General features: G+C 41.6%; 2 protein-coding genes across 4 annotated transcripts in view; one reads left to right on the top strand and one right to left on the bottom strand.

The window, feature by feature from the left end:
* The window catches only part of TRPS1 (transcriptional repressor GATA binding 1), a 262,838-nt gene that overhangs the window by 230,150 nt on the left and 20,382 nt on the right, over window positions 1-12,306 (bottom strand). The gene's annotated exons all lie outside the window — the stretch shown is intronic.
* Window positions 3,908-4,669, top strand: LOC140905854 (actin, cytoplasmic 2-like). Its single transcript, XM_073329347.1, has one exon. It carries the CDS (start codon window positions 3,970-3,972, stop codon window positions 4,528-4,530), a length of 561 nt encoding a protein of 186 aa, XP_073185448.1. The 5' UTR covers window positions 3,908-3,969; the 3' UTR covers window positions 4,531-4,669.

Genomic DNA, 12,306 nt, shown 5'->3' with positions numbered 1-12,306 from the left:
CTTTAATACACTAGACAAAAAAAGGAGCCCCTATGGTCCTAAAAGCTATAGTATTATGTTTGGATTTCTATTAACCTGCCTTTGAATGATAGTAGCTCTGGCATCTTCCCTTAACCTTATCCAATGAAGTTCAAGAGATTTGAACAGTTCAACATCTGTGGCCAGGAAGCTTGCTATTAAGATTCACGCTAGATGCATGCTGATGCACGTATGCATAGACATGTATTGTTCCCATTGTGCCTGCTAACAAGGTGGTATTCTTGCTTCAATAATGCCAATCAAAAATAGGGTTAGACGGTTAGCCTGCAGAACACTTGAGGTGCTATCTCCACTGCACGAAGTTCTCTTCTTTGTGACAGCTCTGCCATGTTGGCAGTCTGCTTACACTTACACCTGATCTTGTGTGTAGAATTATCTGAATAGCAGAAAAGACAACATAAGGTTTGCAGGGACTTGAAGCTCAATTATAGACAGAAATACTGCAGTGATTTCCTGGGAAACTTATTAAAAACCACATGGTGTGGCAACAGAAAAAGCATATGCACCGCAATAGGCCAACTGACAGTGTGTGAGAGTAAGCCCATGGCAGGCAATGAAATCAAGATCTACCAAAACCCAAAAATGAGTAGTGCGTTTGCCCAAAGTTTCATAATTCTCAGCTTATACTCTGTTTGGAGTTTGATACCCTTCCCAAGAAGTATATGCGAGGGGGGGGAAAGCACTGCACATGTTGATTTTGCACATTACATACAGCACAGGAAAGGACAACAAAAGACAGATCCCTTTCATTTTAGCCACAGACTTGTCAGGGTAAGGGTTTGCATGAGGTCTAGAATTTTTATTTGTGTTTCAAGTACACGTGTTTAATTGTACTTGTAGGGCTTCACGGTTAACATGTGTAATCCTCTTTACAAGCAAACAGCTGTTAATCAGCCTTTGAAAGTCTTCCCGGGGCCATATTCCCATTCTATCATGTTTTTACAGTACCATATTCATGCTCACGTCAGACCCTGAACTGGTCAAAAACAAGTCATGTCTCCTTCTCCTGGAGCTGGTGAGCGAACGCTATAATGCAACATCAAGAAGTGAAGAAGTGTCATTAATTTAGGAATCAGGATTAGACAAATGGTCAACATACTGTGCAAGCTCATACAGCAAAACTGTACTGAATAACTATGAAGTCCGGATTAACAGAACCCACAAGAAAGCACTAGACAGCGGTTTCCTTACACCTTCGCTGCACTGCTTCCTGTAACTATAAATATTCAAGGGTTAACAAAAGTGGGAAAGTAATGAAAACACTCAGAAAGAAAACCAGTTTTAAGACATGAGTCAACAATGCTGTACAGTCACATCCCAGCAATGCAGAGTTCCAGAAGTTTGGTCTCTGCATTTCAATCAGTTTGCAATCCGTGCAGGAGCTCCAGTGCTGGGTGCAACACATTGTTGGGGTCTTGCCTAGGCTTCCTGAGAGCATTCTGAGCTTTCCTGAAATGAAGGGCACACTTCTCTCTGGTTTGGTCTGGAGTTGCTTTTTTTTTTTTTTTTTTTGCTTTTTTTCATTTCATTTTTATGCTTTCATAAAATATAATTTAATTACAAAAAGAAGGACGGGCCAGTGGTTATGGCACTAGTCGAAGACTCTGGAAACCTGCATTCCACCACACACCCTGTTCCACCAGAGATTTCCTGGGTGACTTTGAGCTTCTTTTAGCCTCTCTGTGCCTCAAATTCCTATCTGTAAAATGGGGATAATAGCACTGCCCTACCTCACCGAATCGAAATTCAAGTCTAAATGCATTGAAAGATTGTGAGGTGCTCAGACACTCCAATAATGCAGGCGATATGCACCCCTAAGATAGAAAGATTTTTTTCTAAAAAGAGCTCCCACTCCTGGAATATATGGTTTGTGTAATATCCGCTATGGCACATGATAAACCAAAGATTAACTCTCCCCTTATTCAAATTCCTACTTCTGTGAGGCCTACTAACATTAGTCCACCACACATTGAAATATTCTCATGCTACAGCTCACTTCATCGTGAAAGCTTATGCTCAAATAAATTTGTTAGTCTCTAAGGTGCCACAAGTCCTTTTTTTTTGCGAATACAGGCTAACACGGCTGCTACTCTGAAACCTCTCACAATATTGTGTCATTTTCTTAGAGCCCGAGCTCCTGGAGTCAAATGATTATAGGAGAGTGACAACTTTCAATTTAAAAAAAAAAAAGTCTCTAGCCTTCAGTGTCGCACAGGAAAGCTTGAAAACAAACACTGAAGATTCACAACCCAGAGGGCAAATAAAGACAATTCCAAAAATTATTTTTTAAGTCTCATGATTATTAAGACAAATTTCATGATTTTTTGAGTGGGGCTGACTCTAATTTTTGAATGGTTGCAGTCAGTAACACAGTTATGCTATATATATCAACTCTTCTCACCACTAAAATGATCATACATAGCATTTTATAGCACTAGGTGCACCCAAAGTGCTGTACAGGCATTAACTAATTAACCCTCACAACTCTCCTGAGAGGTAGGTGGGTAAGTGTTATTATCCCCATTTTACAGATGAGGAAACTGAGGCAGGAAGGTGAACTAATTTATCCAAGACTACCAGTCTAGGTGTAGAACAGCCCTGTGCTCCTAACTCCCTACCCCACTGCCATTTATAGACAAAACAAACAAACCCCACTGCTTTGTAATACTCAGCCAGTTTTTTTGTTGTCGAATTGTGCTGCCTGTCTGTTTCAACTGTAAGCTCTTGAGGGAAGAGGCCAAGTCTTCCTCTGTGTTTTGAAAAGCACTAATTATGTTTTGATGTCCAATAAATAATAACAGTGTTTTAGATAAACCATATTGGAAGCTTTGCCATCTATATTTTACATGCCTTCCCCACTACCACTCCCAAACAAAAACTTTCTCTTAATTTGACACAGCTACATTTGGGGCATCTAACAAAACGGATACATGAACCAGTTTGAGCAGAGTGGCACACTGCACAGAATTTCCGCAACAGTTCGAAACAGAACAAACACATACTTTCCTCCAGTGTGTACAACCCTGCCATTCTTTTATAGTAATACATACGCAAAATGTTTTTTCTTCAGCGTTAAGTGGCAATAATTTTTTCTATTTTTTTTCTGAGTTACTTTTTGCATCTCCGGTCAAGCAACTAGCCTCAAGAGACCAATCTTTCCACTACGGTGAAGGAAATATAATCACTTTTTTTTTTTTCATCTGTAACATTATAGGTATCACATTGAAAGCTTGTGTTAAGAACAAGATCCACAAATTTAGACTTGCCAGCTTTGCTCACTAGTGTGAGTAAGTTGCATCATCTGTGTATGTGTATATGACACACTCAGCACAGCTCTTGCAAATCTCTATTTTTTATAAAGGCAAGTTAGTACGGGACTGCTAGTTCTTTACTCTTCTACTTATGCACAGAAGATATATAGCACACAGCACTGCAATCTTCCTCTCATTGCCCTGCCAATGCACCTCAACTAGAGCTAGTTCAACAATGGGAAAAATGTGAGGATTTTTTAAAACGGAAAATATTGAATAAATTATTTAACTGACATTACCTGACCTCGGTCATGACTTGGACAGACCATGTCTAGAGACAGTAAGTTTAGTTTCCTATCCACTTCACACCGGCCACTAAACAGATACCAAGTGACTTCTGGTCACCAAGAAACAAAGCTGATGTTCAGCCAGAGGCAAGGGCCTGATCCAAAGTCCAGTGAAGTCAATGAAAGCCTTTTTGTTGATTTCAATGGGCTCTGAAGCAGGCCCTTGGAGATAAAAAAAACTGTGAAATCCCGGCCCCATTAAAGTCAATGGGAGTTTTGCCACTGATTTCAATGGAGCCAGGATCCTACCTGCCTCTCAATACCAAGGTTACGCTCTGCCCCACACCATCCTGTGTCCGGACTTAGCTGGCCGAGACCTGACAGACTACCTCATGAAGATTCTGACAGAAAGAGGCTACAGCTTCACCACAACAGCTGAAAGGGAAATTGTACGTGACATAAAGGAAAAGCTGTGCTACGTTGCACTGGATTTCGAACAGGAGATGGCCACTGCTGCTTCATCTTCCTCCCTGGAGAAAAGCTACAAACTGCCTGATGGTCAGGTGATCACCATTGGCAATGAGAGGTTCAGGTGTCCAGAGGCCTTCTTCCAGCCATCTTTCCTGGGTATGGAATCCTGTGGCTTTCCTGAGACCACTTTCTACTCTATCATGAAGTGCGATGTAGATATTCAAAAGGACCTGTATGCCAACACAGTATTGTCTGGGGGTACCACAATGTACCCTGGAATTGCTGACAGAATGCAAAAGGACATCACAGCTCTGGCACCCAGTACAATGAAAATTAAGATTATTGCTCCACCTGAACGTAAATACTCTGTCTGGATTGGTGGTTCCATCCTGGCTTCCCTCTCTACCTTCCAGCAGATGTGGATCAGCAAGCAGGAATATGATGAGTCTGGCCCATCCATGGTCCACCGTAAATGCTTCTAAATGGACTACTAGCAGATGCACAGCATTTGCTGCATGAATTTTCACTAGTCTGTGTTTGCCTGGGCAAATTTATACACTTCATGCTAGCCTCACAAAACTGGAATTAAGGCTTCTTTTAAAAGAAACTTGCCCTTGGAAAGTCTGCGTCTGAGACAAACATCGGTGTTGGATTGAGCTGTCACTGATTTGACCCTGTATTCAAGTTAACTGGTCCCTTGGTGTACATTTTAGCATAATACCCTGTACATATCTTATCTAAAACTTGATACAGGTGCCATCACTCCTGTGACAAAATGCTAGGGTTAACTTGTATTTGTGGAAGAGAATCTGCCTGTGACACTGTAGTTCTGGTAGCTGGCTAGTATTGATTAATGGCATCTCACTTAAACTCTGCAGGGCTTGAGACTGATTTGTACAGGGTATTTGAGGTCAGACTTCCAATACACAAAGCGAGGCTGGTAGGAGGAGTTCATCAAAGAACTTAGTCCTGTTGCTGCCCTTCTAGCAAGTCTGGAAAACATTACATCCAAGCCTTATGAACCAGTTTTCATTTTCTTACCCCTCCTGTATCCCAGCAGAACATCCTTGGGGCAAAAGTTACTCAACTTGAGTTGCTGCAACTTTGCATTTACACATGTAAATTTTACACCAAGTTTAATTTATGTAAGATTTTTGTATGTTGCCTTAATGTTCTCACATGACAGCAGAAAACCAAAATTTGTAAGTCATCCTGCAGTTGAGAAATTATAATGCCCAATAATCATTGTGTAAGGGAAAATAAAGCGATGCAGTTAAAAAAAATATCAAGGTCCTGAGCTATCCAGTTTCACTGGGCTTTTGCAATACATTGCTTGTTCAACAGAATTTAGTACGCTGACAGAGAGGAGGGACAGGGATGACAGCTGGTGGCTCAGCAGAGGAGTCTTGATGTATGTGGACTGATAAAATCTTGATGATTCTTTAAATGCTTATAGTACATTTCATTTTGAACTGGTCAACTTTCACACTGTTTCTTCAGGTTACAGTTTTGTAAACACTATGATGACTTGTTATGAGGTTCTTTCCTTCAAAAATGACAGAAATATATAGGTTTCAGAGTAGCAGCTGTGTTAGTCTGTATCCACAAAAAGAAAAAGAGGACTTGTGGCACCTTAGAGACTAACCAATTTATCTGAGCATAAGCTTTCGTGAGCTACAGCTCACTTCATCAGATATACAGCTATTGCTCTTTCTTTCTGCTGCACTGATATCAATTAAAAATATTCATTTGTGATATATTTTTCTTAATAACCAATGCTTTTAGCTTCGGTGGGATTTTTTTGGCATCTCATTTTGCTACATGGAGATATTTTTAATATGTGGGGTGACAGTCTGTTTTTTAGCACTTGTGAAAGATACTGACACTCAAGACCTCTGCATGCAGAATAGGTACAGCACAGGTCACAAGGTCTGAAGATTGAAAGACAGCTTATTGACAATTCTTGGCCTCTCTGCTGAGATGGCCAACCAAGTTGTCGCTGGGAGCCAGCTAGAGTGCGGTTATTGGACTGTGGGCACATCTGACAGCAATGGAATCAAGACTGTCCAACAGTCATCATGTGGCAATCACTTGTCATCAATAAGATATGAAAATGTTAGATTTGAACCTAGTGGTAGCAAAGCTCTGTACCCTACCATGAAGCATTGTTCAGCATGTATTCAGTCCAACTAGGGTCTCACTGTCTGTCTTCGTAAATTCTCAAGGACTCTCAGGCAGATCTGAAATTATATCAGGGCTCCCAGAATTTGATTAGTACTAGTTCTAAGCAGATCATGAAAGGATCCCACTGCCTTGAAAAAGATCTATTGCTGAGCCAAGCCTAATCATTATCTACTACTCACCCCATAAAACTGCTGTCCAGACCACCACGCGGAAAGCATTCGGCTAGAAGCAGCACTTCTTTTCTGCAAGCATGACAGAACACGGCATTCAGTCCAAATGCTGCATTCCCTTCATTGCAGAAGGCTCTGCTCCCAGCCAACCCCTCACGTTCTTCATGTCCATGCATGGGTGGAATAGGCAGATGGAAGGAAAAGATCGGGGGAATGTGAAAGAAAACTGATAAATGGAGTGTAAGAAGATAAAGAGAAGTGAAGGGGGAATAAAAAGATATAGAATGGAGAAGGAAGAGGAGATCAGAGGACAGAAGAAGGTGAGGTCAACACGCAAGAAAAGAAAGGGGAATAAACGAGACAAAACAGATTTGACTATAAGCAGCATCTCTACCACTCACAAAGTGGAAGTACTACCTCAAAAAAGATAAAATTCATTTACATTATTGTAAGCAAACTACAATAAATAAGACAAAAGGGAAGGATGGAAGGGGTGTCCCTTTCTTGAAATTAAAAGGCTGCTCGATTGAATCCATGTTTCTATATGACATACTAGTAAACTCACCCATCTTCTGCATTAGGCTGCAAAAGTGAAATTCTGTGGCCTCTATTAGGCAGGAGGACAGTCTAGAAGAATAATGGTCCCTTCTGACCTGAAAATCTATGAAAAATGGAAACAAAACCAGTACAGAAGCCAAAGGTATGGGGTGCTAAACTGGTCCCATAGCTCCTGGGGACACCGTCCATTCCTGCTGCCCTCCCCCCCACCCCCCCACACACACAAACACAAACACACACACATACATCTAGCAACCTAATTCTGAGAGCATGCTATTTTGGGGTGGTTTTACTCCAAAATAAAGTCTCACTTGAGGGCACTGGGACTTACAAAAGTAATTATTTTCTGGTGACCTACAGTTGTTGCAAAGAACAACATTATTAACAATTACACACATCTCTAACAATCAGCTAATATCTACCACTTTACCAGGAAGTTCAATAAGTTATCTCTGAATAAAATTTAGTTCTGGCCCATTTTGATCCAATTTACATTAGTCCCTATTACGGACAGCAAGATCGAGGCACTGGAACCCACTGAAATTACCATGGTCAGATTCTCATCTGATTTATCAACTCCACCGTCACAGTAATAGTACATTTTTATATTTGTTCTCTGTGCAAGCTATCACACAGAAATGGAATACTATTTTTATTTGCTTATCTCTTTTGCCCTGGATAACGTCAGTAAGTCATCTCCTTCTGTCAACTTAAAAAGATTCTTTTTGGTCTTTACCTTAAAAGGATGCATCAGTGTCAACTTTTTTTAAAAAAGTAGTTTGCAGCTCGTTACTTATTATTCTCTCTCTGTGTGCCTAATTCTCCACTTGCCTACATCTCAGATAGACATTTAAGGCTATGCAAAAGTAGACATAAACCCCTACTATTCTAATATGGTCATGTTTTACAGCTCCTCTGCCACAGGCATTGGAGAAAATTATCCAAGGATTTAATCCTGAGGACTTTATTCAGGCAATGTTCTCACTAACTGCAATGGGACTTCTAGATTTGACCTGATTTTTGTAGCACCTTCTAAGCAGTTAAAAAAAAAAAAAGAGTACATTAGTCTCAAAACATAGGAGCAGATTCCTGCAGCCCTTATTCAAGTGACTAAGAGCTCCAGGATCTGACCCATTTTTTCCTAATGGATGTTTGTCCATGTTCTATAAACTCCCTGCACAATTTTTCCTGCTCTCTACAGTTTTTAGAGTTGGCCATTCAGGATTAGGATTCTGCTCAATATTTAGAAAAGGCCGGGTGGAAGGAGATACGATCAAATTGTCTCAATACCACACTCCAAATTGGGAGAAGTATGGAAGATTTAAAAGTACACAATTCACATTACCTGAAAATAATAGTACTTTGCATTTCTATAGCACTTTTCACCAAATGAGCTTAACGAGCTTTATAAAAAGTTCATGTATTTTTTTTTAAAAGTGATGTTAGGATTTTGTGCTGAATGCTCCAAATAATGAAGGGGAGGCTAGTGCACAGCCCATTTTAAACTCATTTAGTCAGCGATGATTGTGATTATTTGTGCTATGATGGTAGAGAATTGCATAAGTGAATGTTTTAGTGTATGTCATATTTCTGCAAAGTAGTGGCGTTTTAAAAAAAATATTTTACATAAACTTTGAGATTTAAAGTATTTTTAATATTATGTCATATATAGGGCCGGATTGACTCTCCTGTGGGCCCAGGGCTATTAGATTTTGTGAGCCCCTGTATACAAGTCTTTTTCCTAATTTAAAACAAAATTATCACAATTATGGCATCAAGGCTATTAACGCTGTACTAAACTTGCCTTTTAATTAACATGAAGCCGTTCTGTGGTTACATTTCAGTCTTCAAACATGTAGAATATAGTTAATTCAAAATAGCCTACTTCTTGTCTTAGAACAGCTGTTATATTAGTTTCTTTCTGGGAGGGAGTTTGGGTGCAGGAGGGGACTCTAGGCTGGGGCAGAGTGTTGCAGTGCAGGAGAGGGTGAGGAGTGCAGGCTCTGGGAGGGAGTTTGGTGCAGGGGGTTGGGGTATAGGAGGGGGTGTGAGGTGGAGGCTCCGGCCGGGAGGCGCTTACCACAGGCGGCTCCTGGCCGGCGGCGCAGCAGGGCTCAGGCAGGCTGCCTGCATGCCATGGCCCTATGCCGCTCCCGGAAGCAGCCGGCTGCTGGCACGTCTCTGCGCACTCCTGGGAGGAACGAGACAGCGTGTCTCCTTGCGATGCCTGTGCCTGCAAGCACTGCCCCTGCAGCTCCAATTGGGGACAGGGGCAGCACACGGAGCCACCTCCCCCCCGCACCAGGGGCCTCTTGCAATTCAGCACATAACACCACAGTTTGTTGGTTTTAATAAATCATTTGCAAGTCAGTTCAGTTGGTTCATTTTGTTATTACTTTTGATGACATTAAAAGTTGGAGCAAGATTATATGGAAAGGGAGACAGAAAATGTGACTGTGTAGAGTACTGATACAAACCCTGAAGAGTTTATCAGTCACAGAGCTACGTGAAGGTAAGGCTACCACCGGTGAGACTAGCAAGTACCACAAAAGCCTTACTTTCACCAACTCTGAAACAGTGTCCTAATACCTGTAAAGCTCAGAAAAGGAGGTTTTAAAGGGTAAACCAAAAACTGCTTAAATTTTGGTTTGATACATCCATGTCTCCTCTTGTCAATTATTTGTTTCATATTGTTATTATAGAGATATATATGACTGCTACTCACCCAAGATTGCACATGGGCCAGCTTGTTATTTTATATCACAAAGAGTTACACTTTATATCAGAATCTCATATTCAATCTATCTACAAACAATGGGCAGACTCCCACCACCATTAGACTACTGTACATACATACTAAATCAACTGAAATAAATAAAAGTCATTCCATATTTCCAGTGGTGTCTCAGGGTTTATAAAGTGGCCCATGATAAGAAAAACCCTGTTTGCATCAATGGGACTGTTCCTCCGAGTATGGACAGCAGAATTTTGCTCTATATGGTATCTTAAGGGGGGAAAAAAATCTACTGTACAGCTTCAAAAGACAAAATCTAAGTTGTTTGGGTTTTTTAATTTAGGAGGGAAAAAATTGTGCTCAGCCTACAAATCAAGTGGCAATGATTGGTAGTTTCTTTTCAATCAGAGACCAATCTGAATGGTCGGCTCGAGGAGAGAAGAATCGTTAATCACCACATTCTGGGAACTGGGCAAAGAAAGAGAGAACTGTTTTCCGCAACACTTCCTGTGATAAGACGGACAGCTCTGTCGCAGTGCACACACCAGAGCTGCAGCAGGCTTCAAGGTTCATGTGAATGCAAACGTGACTCGTGACTCTCATTTCTATAACATACACACACAGCATTCTTTTCAGCCCTGGGCCAAATGGGGAGGGGGGGAAGGGAGAGAACTGACTTTCCTCAAACTTCTATTAAAGGCACAGTTCACTTTGGCCCTAGCTACTCATGAATTAGTTACAAGAGAAATGATTCATATTTCATTAATGGATTTGGGGGTGGGGGGAGGTATCAAAAAAGAAATTTACTTTTTGCTTTAGTTTATACTGACCCAACCCACTAAAACAAACTCAACCTCAGATTATCTTTTATGTTCATTCATGAAACAGATTCAGAACGTAAATGCTGAACAAAGGAAGCCTGATTGATATACAGCAAGTACATCTGTTTTTCTTAAATCCAATCCAAGCAAAGCTTTCTTTGCTCGATGACTTTAAAGTGTACATACCAAAATGGTATTTCCCTTCCCTCCCAAGACACCAGTTAGTTATAAAAGACTTTCAAAGCAGTGTAAATAAGATAGGAAAGAAAGAACTACAAGGATTAACTCCAACATCTCCCCATATCATTCAATAACTTCCCTTTACATGCACAGTCCAATATGAGTTTGCTGATCACAGCTTTTCCACTGTAACAGAGCCAAGTGCAGGCAATTACTTACACTTATGTAGACTTTTATAAGAGATAACAGTTATCTCTATTGAAAAGGCACAAGCTGTTTTTTCATTACTAAACTGGTTAAAAAAATACAAAAGGGTTTCTGTGCAGGACACTGATTCACCCAAGCCTCTACAGAGCAATAAACAGAGGAAAGGAGACAGTCTCTTCGCACCACTGAGGAATGTTTAACTCAGGCCTGGAACTGCATTAGTGTAAAACAGCACATCTAGCCTTTAAAAGCATGTAACTATCAGAGAGGTAGATACTGAAAACTAAAAGCCATTCACACTTAGATGATCTGAAACACCTAGACTGGACATATCTGGCATGTAGAGGACAAAGACAATGTCTGGCTTGCACAGAAAAATTACCACACTTGGCATCCCTTCTTTCCAAGAGATGCAGGCCTATACAGTTTTATATTGCCAACCCTGTGATTTTTTTTTTTTCACAAGTCAAGGGATTTCAGCTGGGGCTGGAATGAGTCTGAGTCTCAGGATGACACAAGAAGCTCCAGCCCTCAGGCAAATTGCAGCCCTGCCTGAGAGGGCAAGCCTCTTCTGACTGGCTGCCTTCCCCACTTCCTTGCCTCCTGGGGAACAGCAGGAGGCAGAGGTTTCCTCTCCATTCAGGAACCGAACAGGAGAGGAAAGAGGAGGGAGCAAAAAGAACCCAGCAGTTCAGGGCAGTTCTGCTCTCCCCACCCCCCTATGTGCAAAAGGAGGGCTCTTCTGCTCCTCCTTCCTCCCCTCTTCCTCCCTGCAATGTCAGCCCTGGGAAAGGGGAGAGGGAGATGAAGAGCTGCCCCCTCTAGCCTGGAAGGAGGGAAAAGGGGAATCCACCCTGCACCTCTTCCTCCTCCCTGCAGGACTGGAAGAGGGGGGTGAAGAGTCCCATGCACTGCAGGAGGAGCAGAGTTGAGGCTGGGGGACAGAACTGATGTGGAGGCAGAACCGATGTGGGGAGCAGGGGTACAGGCTTGATTTGGCGGTTGAGAGGATGGGCAGATGTGGGGCTAAAATCACCTCATTCTATACATTTGGAAGAGTAGGCAACACTAATTGTCACTCACACGCGTGGGCAGAGGGGGCTCAAAAAAAATCAAAAGACAGACCAAAAAATACAATATAATATTTTTTTAGAAGTCTTTCTGCAGGCAAACTCATCATTTCGGTGGTCTGCAATACTGCGTACAATGCTGAGCCACTTCTCTTATTGAAGAGGTGCAGCCCCTTGGTAATTACATGTTCCATCTAGATCAAAGCCACCTGGATCAAAGTGGAGCAAGGCATGCTGGGACTTAGAGACGTGGCCAGCCGACTAAAGATCAAGATGGCAGCAATTTTCAAACCTTTTATGCAAATTACCTGCAGCCCTCAGGCTCCTAGCAAAT

Source organism: Lepidochelys kempii, chromosome 2 (genome assembly GCF_965140265.1).
Source record: "Lepidochelys kempii isolate rLepKem1 chromosome 2, rLepKem1.hap2, whole genome shotgun sequence".
NCBI lineage: Eukaryota > Metazoa > Chordata > Testudines > Cheloniidae > Lepidochelys > Lepidochelys kempii.
The sequence above is the reverse complement of the archived record's forward strand: the minus strand, read 5'-3'. Positions and strand labels throughout refer to the sequence as shown.

Bases quoted from the DNA above. Each gene is read 5' to 3' on its own strand.
- LOC140905854 (XM_073329347.1), top strand. From the start codon at position 3,970: ATGAAGATTCTGACAGAAAGAGGCTACAGCTTCACCACAACAGCTGAA.